Source organism: Lissotriton helveticus, chromosome 11, assembly GCF_964261635.1.
Source record: "Lissotriton helveticus chromosome 11, aLisHel1.1, whole genome shotgun sequence".
Lineage (NCBI taxonomy): Eukaryota > Metazoa > Chordata > Amphibia > Caudata > Salamandridae > Lissotriton > Lissotriton helveticus.
The window spans coordinates 320,405,928-320,429,446 of NC_136072.1; the positions used below are offsets into that span (position 1 = coordinate 320,405,928).

Genomic DNA, 23,519 nt, shown 5'->3' on the forward strand with positions numbered 1-23,519 from the left:
CAAACCATTTGTATAAACCAAGAATAAGAAAGGTGCTAAAATACATCCTTGTCGGACGCCCTCAGTAGATAAAATTGGTTGTGATTTTTCTCCACCACGGCCATATCTGACCCTGACCGTTGTAGCAGTGTGTAGCCTGCGGAGCAGGGTGACCAGTGGTTCTTCAAAACCCATGGAATCCATCATACGCCATAGTTTTTCCCTGCACACTGTATCAAAGGCGCTGGACAAGTCCATGAATGCCAAGTGTATAGAGCCATTCTTGGCACCCATGTACTTGCCCATAATCAAAGCAAGGTTCAAACACTGCTCGGTGGTTCCTTTCCCTTTCCTAAAACCATATTGCGATTCTACAATTACCCCTGATGACTCAGCCCATGTTTCCAACCGTGCCAATATCACCCGACCCATCAACTTACATGTTGAGTCTATTAGCGATATTGGCCTTTAGCATCTTGGATCATACTTGTCGCCTTTTTTAAAAATTGGGACCAAAACGGCCTCTTTCCATGAGGTCGGAATGGGGCCAGTTATTATTGCTTTAAATACATTCATCAGTAGAGGAGACCAAAACTCTTGATTAGATTTAAAAAGATCTAGAGGTACTGAATCAGGGCCTAGGGCCTTTGAAGCTGCCCCCAAAGTCAAAGTTAACTTTACTTCGGCAAGCGTTATCGTTTCGCTGAACTTCTTAGCTGAGTCCATATTAACATAACGGGAATCATCCTCCTCCAGGGCAGCAGTATATAATTTCTCTTTGGGATTGAAAATTTTGTTATAATGAGTTACCCAAGTTCCCTCTGGTAGGTGAACTCGAATAGTATTTTCCTCCCCTGATTTTAAAAAGGGCCTATTTATAACTTCCCAAAAGAGTCTGTTATCCCTTAAGTCAGATGCCTTATCTAAATCTTCCCATGCTTTAGTTTTCAATTCATTTTTCCTTTTTTTAATTGCCTGCCTATATTGTTTCCTCGCTAATATAACCATGTTTCCATCTCTGGGTTTTTTACGCAGTGCTTTAGCTAAGGTAGTTTGGGCTGCAGAACATTCTGCGTTAAACCATTTGGGCCCATGATCTTGATTCTTCCCCCCTACCTTTACTAGTAAATGTGTAGCTACATTTTCCATTAGCTTCTCGAAGCTCCTAATTATATGAACTGGGTCGGGATCGGATGATAGACATATGTCTATCTGAGCCACATTTTCTTTAAAAATATCCTTTTCCAGTTCCCCCACGGCTACTTTATTCCATTTTACAGTAATACCCTGATTCTTACTATATGCTACTGGTTGTTCCTGATACGTTTTTGAGTCAGCAGCAATAATCAAACTCAGGGTTAGGGGGTTATGATCGCTAGCCGGGTTTACCTCAATTTTAAAATCATTTAGATAACTAAAAAATCCCATGGATACTATAGCAAAATCTATTGTGCTAGTTCTGCCCCTTATGCCCTGAAAAGTGGGTATGTTCATATTCATATTCATATTACCCATAAAATTATTCGCATCAAGAATAGATAAATTATTGTTTACTAAAATACTATTTAGGGCCTCGCCTTGTTTTGTATGGGAAAAATGGGCCATAGGGTGGTCATTTAAGTCCATCATCCCACAGGCTCTGGACCCACTAAATTTACACAGCTCGCAGTTAAAATCACCTAACCACATAATAAGGAGAGGGAAAGCTTTATTTCTCATTTTGGCAATCTCTTCATACAAATTATCAATAATTTCCGTTTTATTTGGGTCAAATATATTGTAATACCAATTAATAAGAAGAACAGTTTCTGTGATAAGGTTCTTAATAATAAATAATTGGTACCAAGGTCTTTCCACCACAAGATTAACGGTTATTAAATTATGTTTTACAGAGATTGCTGTCATAAGTCCACCCTTAGCTCGCCCTGAGCTTGATGGTATTGCTGGGGTATTAAAAGCCTGAAAACCATCCAAACTCAAATCCACTATACTCCAGGTCTCCTGAAAACAAACTAAATCAAAGGACTCCACAAAATCTACCCATACCGGATCCTCCCCCCTATGGGCAAAACCCGCTATATTCCAAGAGAGTACACGAAAATTACTGACCCTCTCACAGGTATTAGAAACCTTTTCACAATTACCCTCTTTTCCCACTAGCAATCTATCTGGGAAGGGATCTAGGGCACATTGGCCCGCCTTAGTTTCTATAATATTTGTTCCCGGGTCGGCGAACTCAAATGCCTCATTTATGTAACTGCCCTTGTCATCACTACTCTTTTCCAAATCCTCACTTATATTTGTAGCTCTACAAGGAGCCATGCTATCCCCCCATATTGAACCAGGGTCGTTTGTTCGATATTTAGTTAGAGGGAGTCAATCGTTCAGATTCAGTGGAGTCAAGGGGTAGAACATGTTTGACAAAGGAATATTCCAGAGCTCCTTCGGATCAGTCCGGTATTGACTATTTGAATCAAAGTACGAATTTCGATAATTGGCTGTGGTGTGGAATCTGGGATTTCTATTTGTATAATCAAAGGCTGGATATTCTATGGGTGGTTTCTGATAATGGTTAAAATTTAAGCCATATCCCTGCCGTTCTTTTTTCGATGGATGCATCATATTTTCCGGGTAAAAATATGTCAGGCTACGTGTAGAAACTCCACCCTCATTACTACCAACAAACCAATCATTTATATAGGATACCACCCTGTGGCCCTTAAAATTCACTATGATCAAGTCACCATCTATATCCTTGGGACGTATGCCTACCCATTGACACCTCCTAACGGATACAATGTCCCCATTCAAATATGCAGGTAGTGGTCTATTCACGGATAACCAATGAATCACTTTATTTTTTAAACTTCTGTTTGATTCAGTTTCCTCCTCTCCAACTACTGGAACTCCAGTTAGAACAATAACAAAGCCATATGAATACTTTGTACTCTGAGAGTGGGGTATTCTGCCTGTTGGCCTGATATGACTGAAACTTTGTTAGCAAAATGGACCCGCTCCACCTGCCATGTCTCCTGGCAGAATCTATTTGCGTACTGATCAGACCATCCGCTGAGTTGAGTTGTGCAGTGCAATTGGGGATATCTCTCCTAGGGATGTCTAGCTGGAGACCAGCATGATGCCTCCCTGGTTAAGAATCACGGCGATTGCAGTAAGTGGCTGTGAACCTTGTGTGACCTCCAGAGGGTTTTTAAAATTACTCAAGAGGGTATTTAAACTGGAACAAATTAAAATCTTCAAAGAAGTATTAATACTGTTAAGGACCGCCAACACTGGGTCCAGGTACCTTTTTAGAGATTTATCCAGGCGCTTTTCTTTTTTTGATGGCGGTGAGCAGCTGAGTTCAAACTGTGTGCTATGTTCATTATTAGGAGCAATCATGAGATCACCCTTAAAAACACAATGGTTTCTAATGTTTCCAGTATCCCCAGTGTTCCTAACGTTGCCCACCTGTTGCACCTGTTGCAGGGGCTGTGCTGCGCCAACATTTTTACCCGAAGAGTTGATATGCAAGGCTTTCTTTATGATCCCAAGTCTCTCCTCTTCGCACTCAATCTCGCTATTAATAGCCCCCATAGCCATGGTCAAAAAGCTAGTTGTGCTAGCTGCCAGTGGACGAACTCTGTAACTCGCCATTGCCGACTTTCTCTTCCCCATGCTCTTACCGTGGGACGGTGTTTGATTCCTTTAATAGAATGACCCAGGGAAGAAAGTCAAGCGGGATGGCCCAGTCCGGCCTTGGTCAGACGTGAACGGGTGCAGATGGACCTACCCGTGACCAGGCTTCACCTGAGCGTGGCCAGAGCAGGTCCCATGACGTTGTTAATGAGTGCCTCCAGGCGCGAGAGTGAGGTGGGTGGACACCGGGGAACCTGGAATACTGAGTACTCCTCTGGTCCGTTCTCCTGTGGCAGCAGAGCATCGCAGTGAGTTTTCCCCTGCAAAACAGGGCAATTAATTTTCTCCTTCTTGTGGCCGTGTGCTGCGATGTTGTTAATGAGCACCTCCTGGTGCAAGAGTGAGGTGGGCGGAGACCGGGAAATCTGGGATACCAAACCCTCCCCTGGCCCAGTCTCCTGTGGCAGCAGGGCAGTGCAGTGAGCTTTTCTTCTGCAAAGCAGCAAATCAGGGAGGTGAATTTTCCCCTGCCTTAACTTAAGTTGAACACGGACAAGACGGACATCCTCATCTTTGGAGACACAACGCCCTCTGCAATGACTCCTTGTGGCCACTGGAGCTTTGACCTAGCCCCACACAGAAAGACCACGCCCAATACCTCGACATCATACTGGACAGCGAGCTTTAGATGAGATGACAAGTCAACACAATTGCATCTGCCTGTTTCAACACCATCCGCATTCTCCGAAAAACCTTCTGATGACTCCCAACCAGCACCAAGAAAACTGTGACACAGGCCCTCATCACTAGCCGACTTGACTACAGCAACGCACTTTATGCCAGAACAAACTCAGAAATTGTGCAAAGATTCCAGAAAATACAGAACGCAGCAGCAAGACTGATCCTTAACCTGCCCAAGAGAACACACATCATCCAACACCTCAGCGACCTCCATTGGCTCCCCATCCAGAAGAGATACCAGTTCAAGCTCCTGACCCAAACATACAAAGCACCCACAACATCGGACCACACTACATGAAACACCACCTGACTTTCCACCAACCCACCAGAAACCTGCGCTCTGCACACCTTGCACTGATACAGATGACACGCATTGGCCACAGCCGCACCGGAAGACGCTTGTTCCCTCACCTCGCCCCAAAGCACGGAACACCCTTCTTCTCCACTTGCACACCTAACCCTCGCTCAACCACTTCAGGAAGTCGCTGCGTTGCCTCACATTGCGATGAAGAAGCCTGCCATGGTCGTTACGGCCGTGTTTCCATGTAACATCAATCACATTTGACACATTCCCAGGATATGCTTTAAGCCTGGGAATCCGTCAAAACCCAATGCCTTCCCAGGGGTGGTGTAAGGGTGGTTTTTGTAAGGGAAACTGTCCCTTACCCCACAGAAACAAAATGATTTCAATGTAGACACCTTTGCACCATGGTGCAAGAGTGTATTTGTTGGCGTATGCTAGCCCTCTGTGCACCAGTGCCATGGAATAAGGCTGGAATGCGCTGCATTCCTGCCCTTTTCATTTGACATACTACAGCGCAGCCGGAAGACTTGTGGCGCTGCCCTATGCCAAAATATAGTAAATGAGGCGCTCAGGGGCTTATTTAAATGCCAAGTGTTCCACTGGAATGTCACTTTTATGATGTTCTGGTGGCACACTTGCATACCCATATCTACGAGGCCACATAAAGCCACCCTGCATGGGTTTTCATGGCCAAGTAGATATGGTGTGAGGCAATGCAGCGCAAGTCACTATGTTGCCTTACACTGCAATGGGGAAGCATGCCATGGGCATTACGGTGGGAGCTTCCATGTCACCCCCATGTCATTTGACAAATTCCCAGATTTACCAAATGCTTTAAACTTGGGAATGTATCAAAAGCCTATGCCTCCCCAAGGTTGGCATAAGGGTTGTTTTTGTCAAGAAAGGTGTCCCTTCCTCTACAAAAAAAACCTGATTTCAGCACAAACATCTTTTCACCATGGTGCAAGTGTGCCTGCATTAGGGCATGGCAGCCATTTGTGCACCAGTGCTGTGAAAGAGGACCGGATTGCGCCATAGCTCATTGATGTGGCACATTCCTGCCCTTTTCTTATGACATAGGGCTGCGCAGCAGGAAGGCTTGCGATGCTGCACTATGCCAAAATATAGTAAATGAGGCCCCCAGTTTGGCCAATACCAATGTGTTGACTACGATCTTTAGATCTAATATACTTTTGGAGCTGTGTCATGGTGTTTAGGTACTCTCTAACACTGTGTTCACATTCCTGGTTCACATTCTTAGAAAACAGAAACTACGTCATGCGAAAGCAGCTCTGCTATTCTTACAGAAAGCAAATGATATGTATACCTTGTGTGCTATCTCAAGTTTTTTTAAAGTAGCGGCTAGATTGAGAAATACAAGAAACTGATTGAATTGTGAACTGGAACTCATCTCCACCTCTATTTGTGACTTATATGTCCTGCTTCTGATGTCTAATTTTATCTAACTGTTTTAAATTTTGCTGTAAAGTTCAGATATGTAATTTAATAATATTTTAGGGGTAAATGTATTGTTATTATGTATTTTTATGATGATTTTTAATTGTCGAAATAAAAACTAACTGAACTGAACTGAACACTAACACTGTGATCAGCTTTACCCTAGATACATTAACAAGTTAAGGAGAATCATTTATAACTAACAAGCAGTTTCCAAAACATTTTTTACACTAATGTAGTAATATTCATCAAAATTATAATCTTAATATAGTTTACATTCTTTTTTTGAGTTCTCAGACAGTTGTCTCACACTGGCTGGTTTCTCATTCCATAAACAAGACTACAAACATACTCAACACTGGCACCATTTCAAAGAAGTGTTTGTCATCCTTGAACTATGGGGTGGGTAAATCAAGTATATTTAAAAACAAAAAAACAATAGCACTGTGCATTAGTGGTGAGCGTAATTATCTCTAGGGTAATTACTCCCAATTACAATTAATTATGAGTATTAACATGAGAAGCAAAATCCAGCATTTATTGCTATTTCCTAGTTCAAAATGCACACACACATCCAACATGGGCCTGAGGATGCATTTCAATTAAGAAAATAGCAATAAATTCTACAGGACAGGCCCCAAATTACTCTTAACTATTCAAGCTCTGATGTAATTAAAATTTCCCCAGGCCTAAGGAGATTGAGTAGAAACGTGTACCATTAGGAATGTATGGTTAGCTGCCTATTAATGACATTGTGGAGTTTTGTCAGAGGTACTAAGTTGGAGGCTCCAGTGTTGGCAGTTCCAAGGCTCTACATCTGTATGGAAATGAATTATCTCCTTCTTCATTACAACAGAGACAGATGAATTTTACACTAAGTCCCAATGAGCTCGTCACATATTATTTGAAAAAAAACACTGTTCAAATATACCTGTAATGATAGATATACACATAAAATGCATGCATACTTGCACAGTAATTGGAATTAACAAAATATCACATGGGCATGTGCATAAACACATGAAAATGAAGAAGCAAAGTAGATATGGTATTATGTTTTCTTGTGGGTGTGGCTAAATCAGTCTCATACAATGAATGTGGGTAGGGTTAGCATCAAAACCAGAGCCAATGTCTTGATGAAAAACTGTGACACACACTGAAATTCATGCTGTAAGCATCATAGAAACTATAGTGAAGCAAAACAGATTTACTCTGCACTATCTTCTTTCCCCTCTGAATAAGGACTCTATTTCATATGGGAACATTTGAACTTTACTTTTGTGCCCTTCACAAGCTGAAGATGTCAACTGCAGGCTTCCTGCATGTGTACTGCAGAGGGATGAACTATATCTGAATAGCTATGCTTCATGAAAAGGGTTTGGACCCCCCCCCAGCCTCCCATAGAAGATGTATTTAGAGTGGACTGGAAATATGTTCTTCTTCAACTGCATGGTTGGTGCAGCTCCTAGAAGGGGAGAACATGAGCTAGATGTTATGCCTAAGGTAATTTCTAGTGGGTGATCCTTCTTGAAGGAGGAAGAGGAAGCTGAGGAAAATCATGACGTGAATTGTGCTCTTGGACTGGATTGCAGACTGGATTGTGGATATAGGCTCTTTTTCACTGTACTATTACATTTTATTCATTAGATGAAGTTGACAACACAGCACAACATTAAGATGGTAACCAACAGAAGTATTACATAGGCACTAATAGAATAATGACATAGGAGAAATAAAGCCTAAGGTAGTACCACAAATCATCATTCAGAATCATGAAATTAGTTAGTTCCTGAATTAATTGGTGCTCAGCACAATGAGGAATTTCACAGTGTGCCAAGCTGAAATTTGATAAAGAAAACCAACAATAATAGGGCAAATATGAAGAGTGAGGTCTCAGCTGCCCAGTAGCACTTATTCAAATTTAGTCTGAGAGTGATAGGCCAGGCCTCAATTTGAGGATTGCTAATCCTTGGAAACAGTTGGTGACAGTCAGGTCTCCCAAAATGTCCTCTTCATGTGTATCTAATCTGACAATTAACAGTGCATGGGGCTAGAAGCAGAGTGGGAGCCACAGAACTGTGACAGGTCAGTTGTGCTGTTAAGAGATGCATGTGAATGGGAATAATGCTGGGTGTAAATTGTAAATTGATAAATTGATACTTGTATAGCGCACTACTCACCCGCAAGGGTCTCAAGGCGCTTGTACGAATACCGCTGTGGAACCCATCCTGGCTTTCCCTGTGAGGTGTCCACTCCTGGGCACCCCCAAGGTGGAGGCCAGGCATCCTTAGCGTTGTGGGGGCCGTTGTGGAGATTAAGCAAGCTATTGCCCAGAGTTGCAGAGTGGGACTCCATGATTGGAATAGGCACCGAGGCGAGAATTATCAGGTCCGTGGAATTTTGAGCCCAAGACCCACCGAGGTGGGGAATTGAACCCTGGTCCCGGGCTAGACCTCTGCATCAGGGTCTGCCGCTCTAACCATTGAGCCACACTTCTGTCAGTGCTTTAGTAAGAAATAAGGGTATGTCCCCCAATATTGTTTAGGTGTTCATGCTGTCCAATGCAACCTTACTGCTACAGATATATGTAATCCTATCTTGCTACATTCTGTCTATCCTCTCTATATTTCTTACTCTTGGTCTCTCAACCTCCTTTCCTGTTCCTCTCTGTAGACTTGTCAAAGTATGACAAGACAATATGGCACCTGTTAGTCACTCCCTGACACTCTTTTCACAGTGGCCAATGTAATGACTGGTGTCAGCCCATCGTCCTCTTTCTCTGCGCTCTCAAGTCGAGCTGCATCCATCTCCAGCCTCCACGAACGCATAATGTTTGCCCCAGGCAGTGAAGAGGCCATCGAACGCATAAAGGTAAGGTCCCTCGCCTTTTTCATCACCTACAGGAAAAAAAGACAGGGGTGAGGCTTTTCCAGGTGGAGTATTTTATACAATTCACCATCTTTCTATAGACCTCCATGATTTGGTTGATTCTTTACTTATTAGAGTTTTTCATGTATATGCATTGTATAGTATAGAAACATGTATATAGTGATTAGTATGCAGGCGTGGGACCTGAAGCACATGCCTAAATCTGTAGCACACTACACTATGTAGAGTGTATGGTTGAAAAGATGTTGTATTTGTTTTGATCCTATGTAGGAAGTTTCCATGTCAGGTGTTATGACCACAGAGATGTGGTTATCGTGTTATAGGATGCAGAGCTTAGCAGTGTGATGGATGAGGAAGTGTGAGAGAGAGGCACGCAGCTAATCGTTTTCAGTAAGCTGAGAACTCTGAGCTGCTCTGCAGATCCCTTTATGGTATTTCCTATTCTCACATTTCACCTAGCTGGTTACTGCATTGAGTTGTCCATTCTGAGCTATCCTATTTAAAGTTGATGGTCCTGAGCAGGCAGCGGTTAGAGGAAGACATGGATCAGAGATCTGCCGGGATGGACTTATGTGATGTTACTATCATCCCATATCTAATTGCCATTTTGAGATGTCAAAAGTGGTTACAACATGTATCTTGTTGGGACTTGCAATGGTGGACTAATAGTCCTCCTTTGGCCAGTGACATGTGGCAGATCTCTTTAGTTATTCCATTCATGTTCAGTTGGTAATGGATGGTTTATTGCTGTGGATTGATACTGTATTGGTTGATGGACATGACCCATAGCAGTTCTGACTTATGTCAGTGTTACAGTATCAATGGGTGAAAGGTAAATATTATGCTGTCTGTATTCTCTATAATCAACTGTCCAACTGTTGAGTGTCATGGAATTAGTATTAGAATGAGGCCAGAAGGTTATATATTGTATTGCACTGAAAATGCATTTATACAGCACCTTCTACCCCTGCAGAGGTATTGTATATGAGAAGAGTGTACAGAGTTTTCAGTGACTCTTAATGAAATGGAGAAAGAAAGGAATTTTGGAAGAAGACTTGCAATTTGTATATTGTGAATACCCTGAGGTACCGACATTTTATCATCTACCAAAGGTGCATAAGAACTTACTAAAACCACCTGGACGACCAATAGTATTTGTACGCAATGTAAAGCCTGCAAATACAGTCAGAAAGTGAAGGAATTTCATGTACCAGGCAGGAAAAACAAAAAGAAGATTCAGAAATGTCTTAACTGTAATTCTGAATACATATAATATTGTCTCTCATTCCCATGTGGAAAACAGTATATTGGCAGCTCAATACACACTGCCAAGAAAAGAGTTTTAGAGTACATGCTAGCAATAAAGAATAAAGATCACACACATCCTGTGGTCCGACACTTCGAAGAAAAACACAAGCGTAATCCAAACTTACTTAAGTTTTACTGCCTATACCAAGTACCGAGTGAAGAGAGAGGAGGTAACAGAATAAAGAAACTCAGGACATTGAAGTCCAAATACATAACTGAACTCCAGATTGAGAGTCCTGGAGGACTCAATAATGAGGAAGAGCTATGGGTCCACATAGGTTGACAACAAAAGCAGGTCCGAATAAAGAAACAGTTTGGGTACTTTTCCCACCACTAGCTGAAAGATAAAATTCATAGTGTCAGCAAACCAGTAAAAAATTGCCCATCAGGGCTTTATTGAATATAGGCACACTGTCCACTTCAATGCCCGGCCAAAGCAATTCATTTTGGTTAAGCTATTGTACAATCAGAATGAATGAATTATCATTTCATAACATACAAAGTCATTTTGAGAAGGATGAACTACAGTGCAATTTTGTTTATCTTTAACTGTTTAAAATGCTTTTTTAAATGAATTGTAAAAATAGCCAAAGTGACTAAACCTGTGATTTAAAATGCCATGGTAAGTGTTTTGAATATAATCATTGAATATTTTAAATGGCACTGAGATGAATTTATGTTGAATTGTAAGAATCACTTTTTACAAAGGTGGACCTGAAAAATAATGGATTACCACTTTAAAATGGCCGCCAGATTCACAGAAAGTATGTGACAGTAACCAATCCCTTGTGTATTTCCGTTATGTACTTTTCTGAGCCGCCCCCTTTGTGTTTATATGAAGGAAAGGAATGCATTCACACCAACATTGAGGAAGACGTAAGCACCGAAACACTTCTGTTCGGTGGAGTTTTTTTTACTGTTGTGGCAATAAATGTTTACTGGCCCCTTTCCTTCGGTCCTCCCCCCTCCCCAGTTTCCTCTGTCCGGACCTTGGGTATCAAGATCAGCAATGATCTTTCTATGCATGCGCACATCAGTTCCTTTGTCTCCTCCTGTTTTCTTTCCCTTCGTCTCATTCGTAAAATTTCCCGGTTCTTTTCTGTTGATGCCCTCAAAGTCATCATCTCTGCCCTCATCACATCCCGCCTGGATTATGGTAATGGCCTGTACGTAGGCATTCCGGCCTACGAAACCCGCCGGCTCCAGGCCATCCAGAACCAGGCGGCCCGTCTTGTTTTTCGTCTTCCTAAGTTTTCCCACATCACTCCTGCCCTTAAATCCCTTCACTGGCTCCCCGTTCACTTCAGATCCCAGTTTAAACTTGCCTGTTTGGCTTTTCGGGCGCATGCCCGCTCCGCTCCTCTCTTCATCAATTCTTTAATCTCTTCCCATGCCCCTTGTCGTTCTCTTCGTTCGTCTTCCCTTTCTCTTCTTCACGTCCCCCGCTTCCGCAAATCCCGCACCGGAGGCACCCGCTTCTCGGTGCGGGCTCCCCAGATCTGGAATACTCTCCCCCTCTCGATTCGCTCCATTCCTATCTTCTCACACTTTCGCAAAGCTCTAAAAACTTTCTTCTTTCTTCAGGCTTTTCCTGGCTAAATTTCCCCGGACCCTTTGGCTGATATGGTTGTGTTCCTTAGCGCCAGGAAGCCGCTTGGCCGCAGTGCGCTCTAGAAGTATTTCTTTCATTTCATTTCATTTCATTTCAAATATCTTTGAAAGAAATACTCCTGGCATGCATCTCGTTGGTGGTTTAAGGATATAAACTTCAATTTTGGGAGATACACGTGCTTTTGCCGGCCCTGGAGTTTACACCTGTGTCGGTTGGTGTGGCAGCATTGGCGAAAACAGATGTGTGATATATATATATATATATATCCAAAAACCATGTTCCCTCCAAAAGAAGAACAAGCCACACCGGTAACAGGTCCAGCTCGCTTTAATGGGCTTTCAGTGCATGACGCGTTTTGTAATGAAACTTTCTCAAATGCCTTTCAATCGTGAGTGCTCTCAAATGTCCACCTTTAAATCAATTTACCCCACTACGATTGGATGAAGTATTCTGCAGGTGCTAGGGAGTGTCTCAAAACTCGGAGGTCCGAGTCTCCAGTAAGGCAGTCAATCAGCGTATGTACTGCCCCAGTGGGCGGTGACTGCCTGTTCTCTTCTAGCGCCAAGGTCTTACAGGTGGGCAAGCGGCTGTCCTGGACCTTCACCCCCCCAACATGACACAGCTGTAACCCCGGTGCATCCCAACAGTGCAAGACGCTCCCTCGTCAAGTCACGGTCCCTGCAAAGGGTGGGCTGCAGCTGTGAGACGTGGTGGTTCAGCGTTTCCCCAGTCCATGAGGCATACCAAGTTTTTGCCACATAACGCTGAATGGCTTGTGGGGTGGGGGCTCAAGTGCGCCGTGGCCGCGCACATAATATCCAAAAACCACGTTCCCTCCAAAAGAAGGTGGTGGATATATATATATATCCACCACAAAAGCTTGCCTGGAATGAGGGAGCCACAATCAGGGAAATTCAATTTTGACGCTTTATTGATGATGAAAACAGCGAAGGAACGGCTTGCTGCCTCACCGGAATAATGTCCAGCCCTGACCCGTTTCGTGCTATCTGCCGCACTTCTTCAGAGGGGTAAGGACTTGCTGCTGATGAAACCAGTCATTTATCCCTGCACTCGTTTATACTTCAAACCCCCCGCCCGTATGGGCGTGGCCATACACATGGCCCGATGGTTCTTGTAGTGCAGGGGTTATCCTCGAGTGAGTTGCTTGTTTCATGCTCAGTGCAAAAATAAAATCCCCGTGGGTTGTGGGGTCAGTGTCACAGTTCAGACACCTCATTACATTTCACCACCGGCTTTTTGCTGTTCCATACTGACACGTCGCTTGGCGCCTCAGTTTTGGACTGCAAACTGCAGCTGGGTTCCCTCGTGGCTCAGGCAACAAGCCACATTCAATCCACCAAAAAAGCTTGCCTGGAATGAGGGAGCCAAAATCAGGGAAATTCAATTTTGATGCTTTATTGATGATGAAAACAGCGAAGGAACGGCTTGATGCCTCACAGGATTAATGTCCAGCCCTGACGCGTTTCATGCTATCTGCCGCACTTCTTCAGAGGGGTAAGGACTTGCTGCTAATGAAACCAGTCATTTATCCCTGCACTCGTTTATACTTCAAAACCCCGCCCGTATGGGCGTGGCCATACACATGGCCCGATGGTTCTTGTAGTGCAGGGGTTATCCTCGAGTGAGTTGCTTGTTTCATGCTCGGTGCAAAAATTAAAATTCCTGTGGGTTGTGGGGTCAGTGTCACAGTTCAGACGCCTCATTACATTTCACCACCGGCTTTTTCCTGTTCCATACTGACACGTCGCTTGGCGCCTCAGTTTTGGACTGCAAACTGCAGCTGGGTTCGCTCGTGGCTCAGGCAACAAGCCACATTCAATCCACCACAAAAGCTTGCCTGGAATGATGGAGCCACAATCAGGGAAATTCAATTTTGCTGCTTTATTGATGATGAAAACAGCGAAGGAACGGCTTGCAGCCTCACAGGATTAATGTCCAGCCCTGACGCGTTTCGTGCTATCTGCCGCACTTCTTCAGAGGGGTATGGACTTGCTGCTAATGAAACCAGTCATTTATCCCTGCACTCGTTTATAGTTCAAAACCCCCGCCCGTATGGGCGTAGCCATACACATGGCCCAATGGTTCTTGTAGTGCAGGGGTTATCCTCGAGTGAGTTGCTTGTTTCATGCTCGGTGCAAAAAATAAAATCCCCGTGGGTTGTGGGGTCAGTGTCACAGTTCAGACGCCTCATTACATTTCACCACTGGCTTTTTCCTGTTCCATACGGACACGTCGCCTGGCGCCTCAGTTTTGGATTGCAAACTGCAGCTGGGTTCCCTCGTGGCAAAGGCAACAAGCCACATTCAATCCACCACAAAAGCTTGCCTGGAATGATGGAGCCACAATCAGGGAAATTCAATTTTGCCGCTTTATTGATGATGAAAACAGCGAAGGAACGGCTTGCTGCCTCACGGGATTAATGTCTGCCTGGAAGCCATGGGCAACAGTTCAGCATAGTCTGATAGCCGCTCCTGGCACATTATTAGGTCAGAAAGCCACTCCTTAAACTTAGGAGCACATCCCCTGCCCCATCTACACGCCACCCGTCTTTTGGCCATGAGAAGCGCCAGCGCCGTGAATTTACGATTCTCTGCCCTTAGTGTTGCAACGCATCCCAACAGCGCCATTTGTGGTGTGGCTTCTAATGGTGAATTTACCATTTCACGTAATGCACTTAACACTTGTTCCCAATACTCAGCATCACGAGGCACCCCCATTCTAAATGTAAGAAGTCTGCTCCAGTCGCTCGGCACCTGTCACATCTATCATCTCTTGTCAGCTGAAATCTATACATCTTAGCTGGAGTATAGTACATCCTGTGTATAAATTTGTGATCAGTTAACCTGAGTCTGCTGCTCGCAGACACACGCTCGGTCTGCAAACAGCATTCCCCCCACTGCTCATCTGTTAGGTCTTGGCCTAGTTCTTCTTCCCATTTTCTGCGCGCTCGCGGGGGAGAGTTAACTCTATGTGAGTGCACCAGCGCGTATATCATTGACACCAGTCTTTTAGCCATATCTCTCTCTAAGATATACTGTAGTGGGGCTAGTGATTGCGGTTCCGCTGGGAACTCAGGAGTAAGTGCTCTTATCCCTTGTCTCAATCTGATGTATATAAAGACATCAAGTGGCGTCCTCCGTTCCGTAACATGTGGTCAACGTGCGGAATTGGCATTCGTGATATAAGTCTCCCCAAGTTTGAACACGCATCCATTGTTGGAAGCTCTTAAAGACCCCCTCCTGCAACAGCAGCATTGTAGGGTGGTAGGCAAGAGGCAGCAATGGAGAGTACAGCATTGGGACATCCAGCATACGCCCTATGCGCCGCCATGCGATTATTGTGCTTGCAAGTGCATTTAGTGCTGCATCTCTGTCTGGTATCGCAGCATAGAGCGCTAACCCTATTGGCGTGGGGTGCGAAAGCCAATGTTCCGCTGCTATTTCGGGCATGTATTTCGGTTGTTTCACTCAAAACCAGGCATAGTGGGCTTGCGCGTTCAAAAAATAGAGCTCAAAATCCAGAATGCCAAAACCTCCTTGTGAATAGGGTCTTGTCATGACCTCCCATTGCACTCGGGGCTGTTTGCCTCCCCACACCAATCTTGTCATCTCTGTTTTAAGCGTCTGTGGACTGGGGGTTGGTGCGGACCGGAATAACAGGCGTGGATGCCGTATATACATGGCTATGGTAGCTGTTTTTATTGATTGCAAACAAAAATAGGAGGCTGAAGAGGGTAGGTGACTGAAATCCTTAGAGTCTCTCCCGTCTCTCTACCGGACAATGGGGTCTTCGGGGCGTCTTCTGGTCGTCAGGGAGGGGTCCGGTGCAGCCTCGGAGTGAAAACAGAGAGACAGGGCGGTTAGTCCTTTTTGGCTAGGACCGTCGGAGTACTCTCACCAACACCCGGGTCGTGAGGGGACAAAGACGGAAAAAGGTAGGCTCAGAGGAGATGGGGGAAGAGAAGGGAATGGGGAGAGCGTGCCAAAGTGAGTGAAAAGGGGGGGGCTATGGTACAAGTTATGGGTGAAGTGACACTACTAAATATATATATACAGTGAAAGGGTGAATTCTCTGTGCTCAGGACTTTATACAGGTATTTACATATAACTACAGAGGGGCACGGAGAAAAGTTACAGTGTACTCACGTGCCCCGCCGCAACTCTCCAGTGAGTCGCGGCCGCTCTCCAGCCACCTCCTGAGGACTCCACCACTCCTCCGTCCAGACGTCCTCCGCTTCCTCGTCGTCGCTCCTCACACTCCTTCCGCTCTCCGTCTCTGGTCCACTACGCGCTGTCTCCTGCCACGAGTCTGCTACCTGGAACGCTCTCCTCTCTTCGTCGCCGGCTTTTCTGCTCCTCGAGCCAATAATGGGGGCAGGACTTCCGGGTTCACGGGAGGTCGCTTCCGGGTCGGGACTTCCGGGGTCTCTGGGGTCATGGGAAGCCGCATCCGGCTTCGTGTGCTGTCCTGCCGGACTGTCGGGTACCTGCAGGGAGACAAAGAAAGGAGGAGTCCTGGTCGTCAGGGACGCAGGAGGGTTAGTGTTCGTGAACTCCCTGCTTGGGGGCCGCCCGGTCGAGGTGAGTGGCGGTTCCCTTCCACATCCCCTTTCCCTAGCTGTCTTTCTTGTAGGGGAAGCAGGTGGAGGAAATCGGGAGAGAAAGTCTGCGTTGCCCTGTTCGACCCCTTTCCGGTGTAACGTCTTGAATCGGTATGGTTGCAAGGATAGGAACCACCGAAGCACACGGTCATTATGCCCCCGGTTTCGTGCCATCCACTCAAGGGGGGCGTGATCTGTATAGAGAAGAAACTCGCGCCCCTCTAGGTAATATCGGAGGCTCTCTATCGCCCATTTAATGGCCAGTGCTTCTTTTTCCACTACCGCGTAGTTCATTTCCCGCGGAAAGAGCTTTCTGCTGAGGTAGAGGATAGGCCTCTCAAGTCCTTCTTGGTCTTTTTGGGACAGAACAGCTCCTAGTCCCTGATCTGAGGCGTCTGTTTGAAGGATAAAGGGTTGGGTGTAGTCGGGGCTGATCAGGACTGGCTCTGATACCAGGGATTGCTTGAGGTCTTGAAAGGCCTGCCACATTTGCGGAGTGGGGTGTTGTAACTTGGCCTCTGTTCGGGTATTTTTCTTCAGGAGGTCAGTCAAGGGAACTGCGGTTTGGGAAAAATTGGGGATGAACCTCCGGTAATACCCTAATAGTCCAAGGAAGGCACGGAGGTCCTTTTTGGTTTGGGGGAAGGGGATGGTTTGGATGGCTTTTATTTTGTTGTCTTGAGGTCGGATTACACCCTCCCCAAGTAAGTACCCTAGGTATTGCACGGATCGGGCAGCTAGAGTGGTCTTAGCGGGATTGATGGTAAACCCATATTCCCCCAGGGAGGTGATGACTCGTTTGAGGTGGGACAGGTGTTCTTTCCAGTCATTGCTATAAATGACGATGTCGTCCAGGTAGGCTCCCGCGTATTGGGCATGGGGTTGGAGGACAATGTTCATGGCCCGTTGGAATGTCGCAGGGGCCCCATGAAGCCCAAAGGGCATGACTCTGAACTGGAACAGGCCGTCCGGTGTGGAGAACGCTGTTTTTTTCTTATCCTCGCTTTTCAGGGGGATCTGCCAGTATCCCTTGCAGAGATCCAAGGTGCTAATGTAGCGGGCTCTGCCTATCCGCTCTATCATCTCGTCTACTCTGGGTAACGGATAAGTGTCAAAGCTTGAGACTTTGTTTACCTTTCGAAAGTCAATACAAAATTTCGTGGAGCCATCGGGTTTGGGGACGAGGACGATGGGCGAGTTCCAACTACTGATTGATGGCTCTATGATGCCCATTTGCAACATTTGTTTGGTCTCTTCCCGGATAACGGTTCGGCGGGCTTCGGGGATCCGGTAGGGCCGTTGTCTCACGGTCTTTCCGGGTTCTGTGTGTATTGAATGTTCTATGACCGTTGTGTGCCCCGGTAGAGAGGAAAACACCGCCTGTATCGGTGACAGGGTGGTCCGCAGCTCCTGACGCTTGATTTCGTGTAGTTCCGGGTCCACACACCCCTCGAACTGCAGGGTTTCCTGGCAATGTACGCTGGCTAGTACCGGATGGGGGCCCTCCCACCTCTTTAAAAGGTTAATGTGGTATATTTGGGTTTGGTTGCGGGTGTGGTCCAATTCGATTTCGTAGGTGACTGGAGTCACTTGTCTTGTTACCGGATACGGCCCTTGCCACTGGCCTAGCAACTTGTGATCGGAAGAGGGAATAAGGAGTAGTACTAGGTCACCGGGAACAAAGGATCTCGCCTTGGCCCCTCGGTCGTACTGGCGTTTTTGGGTAGCTTGGGCGGTTAACATGTTTTGCCTCACTATTTCACGGATTTGACCCAGGTGGGTTTTAAGATTGGCAACATATTCTGGTAGGGGTCGAGTACGATCAGGTTCGGCCTCCCAAGCCTCCCGGGCCATATCCAAGAGGGTCCTGGGGGCCCTCCCGTATAGGAGTTCGTAGGGGGAATAACCGGTACTGCTCTGGACCTTGCATCGAATGGCAAATAGGGCTAAGGGCAACATTTCCTCCCAGCGACGGCTCTCTAACCCCAGCAGCTTCTTGAGGGTGGTTTTCAGGGTGGCGTTATAACGCTCCACCAGCCCGTCGGTCTGGGGGTGGTAGGCAGAGGTTCTTATTTGCTTGATGCCCAATTGGGAACACACCTGGCGCATGAGGGAAGAAACAAACGGTGTGCCCTGGTCTGTCAAATTCTCACGGGGAAAACCCACCCTAGTGAAGATGGAGATGAGGGCTTTTGCTATGTTCTGGGTGGTCGGGTGGCGTAAGGGTATGGCCTCAGGGAAACGGGTGGCATAATCTACGAGGGCATATCTACACCCACTCCTAGAGGGTAACATGGGGCCTATAAGGTCCATCCCAACCCTACTAAAAGGGACATCAATGAGAGGGAGGGGTTGGAGGGGTACTCTTGGGGGCCGGTACCGACTGTTCTTCTGACATACGGGGCACTCACGGCAGTATTGGCTCACTTGTTTGTAGACCCCAGGTCAGTAGAACTTGTCCAGAATGGTCTGTCCAGTTTTATCATCCCCAAAATGACCCCCTAACAAATGGCTATGAGCCAGGAACAATACTTTCTCGCGAAAGGGACCTGGAACGATCAGCTGAGGGTCTTGTTGGGGTCCGCCTTTCCTGTACAACAGACCGTTCCTTTTGAAGAAATAAGGACATAAGTGTAAAGGCTCTTCGTTATCCAGTGCATGCGCCCAGGCGTCCTGTAGAACCGGGTCCTCTTGTTGCGCAGCACGGAATTCACGGTCGGATTCCCATGGATGGTTGTCCACCTGGACAGGATAGGCTGTGGTATGAGTCCTTTTTTCTTTCTTCTTTTGGCCTCTTGTCTTCATTGTTTTGGTTGTTGGTTCTAGGGGGGGAGGGTTCCGAGAAAAGGGAGCCTCGGACCACCATCTTTCCAGGGAGTTCGTAGCGTCTTGTAGCAGACATGGGAGACCACTATAGTCACTACCCAGGATCACTTGTTCCGGTAGGTTTGGCACCAGTCCAACAGTAAGAGGGCTTCCTTCTTCCGAGGTGTGCTGTACTTGGACACATGTGGTGGGATACCTTTTGGTATCGCCGTGGACGCATTGAATGTCCACGATGCCGGTCACCAGCCCAATAGGGTTGGGGATCTCCTGTGGTCTTAGAACGCTTTGTCTGCAACCGGAATCGGCAAGGGCCATCATAGGGTGACCGTCGATCCTCACTGGACACCGGAAAGGAGGAGGACTGGCATCCGTGGTAAGACATACGTAGTTCCTTGCCAGTCCTACCTCCATGGGTTCTTCCTTCTGTGGACAGAAACGGGCGATATGTCCATGCCCTCCACAGTGGTAGCATTGGGGACCAGGGAGACTGGGTCTGGGTAACACCGGGTATGGAAAAAAGGGGACGGGTTCCGGTTTGCGGGGTAAGGCAGGTCTTTGGGGCCGAGGATGACTTCCATGGGGCATCCGGGTAGGGTGTTCATCTTTCTTCTGGAAGTCTTGTGCTCGGCTGTAAGCACTTGCGATCTCCACGGCGGTGTCTAGGGTTAGACGGGCGTGTTGACGAACCCACTTCTGGGTGGCGGGGTGGAGTGAGGCCAGGAACTGTTCCAAATAGATTTTGGAAAGGATTTCCTCTTTAGAGGCCGTGGCAGGCTTCAGCCAGCGGTTGGTCAGATCTTGGATGCGGACGATAAGGCTCGGGGAGTTTCGTGGGGTCCTTCGCGAGCCTGCCGCAGTCGCAATCTGTAGGTCTCATCGTCAATACATAGCCTCTCTAAGATACAGGTTTTTATGTCTTGATATGGGGTCTGGCCCTGTACGTTGGCCTGTTGGTAGGCCGCCTGCAGTTGTCCCGTCAGCAGAGGCCCTAGGTAGTGACCCCAGCGATCAGCTGGCCATGCCGCTGCTTGTGCCAGACGCTCGAAATTTGTAAAGAAGAAATCCGGGTCTTCCCCCGGGACATACTTTTGTAGGACCACGGAGGGTAAGGAGGTCGCTGGTCTTTGCTGTCCCAGGACGTCGGCTAGCTTCCCAATGGCCCGGTCCTGCACGGAGCCTTGGTCCTTTAGGACGTCGTGGAGCTGGCCTCGATCATCTTCGGCCGTTTTCAGGAAGCGCTCCATCATCTTCCCCAGAAGCTCCTGGCTTTCAGCTAGCTGTTTAACCGCGGCCTCCATGCTTCCGATCCCACTTCTGACATCAGATGTGGACTGGGGGTTGATGCGGACCGGAATAACAGGCGCGGAGGCCGTATATACTTGCCTATGGTAGCTGTTTTTATTGATTGCAAACAAAAATAGGAGGCTGAAGAGGGTAGGTGACTGAAATCCTTAGAGTCTCTCCCGTCTCTCTACCGGACAATGGGGTCTTCGGGGCGTCTTCTGGTCGTCAGGGAGGGGTCCGGTGCAGCCTCGGAGGGAAAACAGAGAGACAGGGCGGTTAGTCCTTTTTGGCTAGGACCGTCGGAGTACTCTCACCAACACCCGGGTCGTGAGGGGACAAAGACGACTGTGAGGATGGGGACGGAAAAAGGTAGGCTCAGAGGAGATGGGGAAGAGAAGGGAATGGGGAGAGCGTGCCAAAGTGAGTGAAAAGGGGGGGCTATGGTACAAGTTATGGGTGAAGTGACACTACTAAATATATATATACAGTGAAAGGGTGAATTCTCTGTGCTCAGGACTTCTATACAGGTATTTACATATAACTACAGAGGGGCACGGAGAAAGGTGACAGTGTACTCACGTGCCCCGCCGCAACTCTCCAGCGAGTCACGGCCGCTCTCCAGCCACCTCCTGAGGACTCCACCACTCCTCGGTCCAGACGTCCTCCGCTTCCTCGTCGTCGCTCCTCACACTCCTTCCGCTCTCCGTCTCTGGTCCACTACGCGCTGTCTCCTGCCACGAGTCTGCTACCTGGAACGCTCTCCTCTCTTCGTTGCTGGCTTTTCTGCTCCTCGAGCCGATGACGGGGGCGGGACTTCCGGGTTCACGGGAGGTCGCTTCCGGGTCGGGACTTCCGGGGTCTCTGGGGTCACGGGAAGCCGCATCCGGGTTTGTGTGCTGTCCTGCCGGACTGTCGGGTACCTGCAGGGAGACAAAGAAAGGAGGAGTCCTGGTCGTCAGGGACGCAGGAGGGTTAGTGTTCGTGAACTCCCTGCTCGGGGGCTGCCCGGTCGAGGTGAGTGGCGCTTCCCTTCCACAGCGTCTTAAAAAAATGCGTGCCCGGATAAAAGGGGATATTCAAAAAAAGGTATAGCAGCCGGGGGAGTACCACCATTTTAATCAAATACGCGCGTCCCGCCATGGAAAGGAGTAACGCTACCCAGCATGTCACACAGTCCCCTATTTTCGTCATGCCGTCCCATAATTCATTTGCATTAGCTCCTCTTTGTCTCTGGTGACCCTAATGCCCAAGTACTTTAGTTCCTCTCCACACCACTCCAGTGGGAAATCCAATGGGAAGCGCGCTGTGGTGTCCGTAAGTGAGAAAACACATGATTTCCCCCAATTTATCTGGACTCCCGAAATCTGCCAGAACACTATAAATTCTCTTAAAATTGAGTTTAGGTTTTGCTGTGGGTCGCGCACGTATAAGGTGATGTCATCTGCGTACAGTGAAACAAGTATCTGGCGCAGATTACATTGGAGTGCCCTGTCAATAAGGCGCTGCCGTAACGCCGCTACGTGCGGCTCCGTTGCTATTGCAAAAAGCAATGGAGAGAGGGGACATCCTTGCCGTGTCCCCCTAGTGATGCAAAAAGACTGTGACGTGTGACCATTTATGAGGACCTTTGCTACTGGCCCGCAGTATAGCAACTCAATCCACGACAAGTACAGCGGGGGGAACCCCATACGCAGCATCACTCCAAAAATGTAATCCCACTCTGTGGAGTCAAACGCTTTGGTAGCGTTTAAAAAAGTGGCGGCCATCGGGATTTCAGGCGATACATTGTTTAAAATTGCAAAGAGCGTTCTCAAATTATGGGAGGTAGCCCTGCCAGGCACGAACCCCGACTGATCTGGCAAGATCAAATTTTCCATAAGCAGACTCAGGCAAGTTGCGATCAACTTGGCCAGAATTTTCGCATCACAGTTAAGAAGCGATAATAGCCTATAGGAGTCACATTGTTCCGGTGCTTTCCCCGGTTTCAGCAATGATAGTATAAGCGCTTCCCTCATTGAAGCCAGCAGATGTCCCACTTCTAGCGCATCTTCGTATACTTCTCTGAGTATAGGGGCCATCAAATCTACGTACGTTTTGTAAAATTCCGCTGGGATGCCATCTGTTCCAGTGGCTTTCCCCGACTGTAGTCCCATTATAGCCTCTCTCACCTCATCCACTTCAAATGGCGCACATAGAAAAGCCCTCTGTGCGTCACTAAGCCATCCCAGTGCTACATCTCCCAGGAACGCCTCTAGGTCAAGTTTCTGTGCCCTAGTTGAGGTATATAGCTGCTCATAGTGCAGCAGAAAGGCCTTAAGTATATCCGCTGTATCAAGGCTTAACTCAAGAGGGCATGTGAAGCCAGCTGTTTTACCATATGCAATCCTGTCATATCAAATGAAAGGACACCACACAAGTTATATATTATAAAAATATATGTATTTATTCTTAGATTAATCCCCTGTACTCTTTGAGTATAGAAGCACAAGCGTTTAAACAAAAGCACAGTATAACATATGAAAGTTGCACAATAATGGATGAGGTCGGTGGCCACTCAAACCATATATCAAAAAAGTGGTATAAGTATCACTAGTCTTCCCCTCCTTATCTCCCACTACTTTTACAAAGTTATTGCAACGTGGCTGCCTTATCTTCTGTGCTAATCCCTTCCCTGGCCTGTCCCCTTCACCATACTGTTGTGCAATCCAATTTTTGCCCCGGAACCGTGCCTCTCTGCGAGCCTCCTTCATATACTCTGTAAGCTTATCTCGAAATGCTACCCGTGCGGTGCCCCCAGGTCCCCTGGCCATTCCCTCTTCCAGAATTTGTAGCTCTGTTTCAAGTTTCCGGAGTGCACGAAG

At 47.0% G+C, this 23,519-nt stretch overlaps 1 protein-coding gene across 1 annotated transcript in view; it reads left to right on the forward strand.

Annotated features, from left to right (window-relative positions):
* The window catches only part of KIF1A (kinesin family member 1A), a 2,072,061-nt gene that overhangs the window by 755,963 nt on the left and 1,292,579 nt on the right, over positions 1–23,519 (forward strand). The window contains exon 14 of the mRNA XM_078667093.1: positions 8,856–8,989. Coding sequence (XP_078523219.1) covers positions 8,856–8,989 — 134 coding nt within the window. The remainder of the gene's footprint in view (positions 1–8,855; positions 8,990–23,519) is intronic.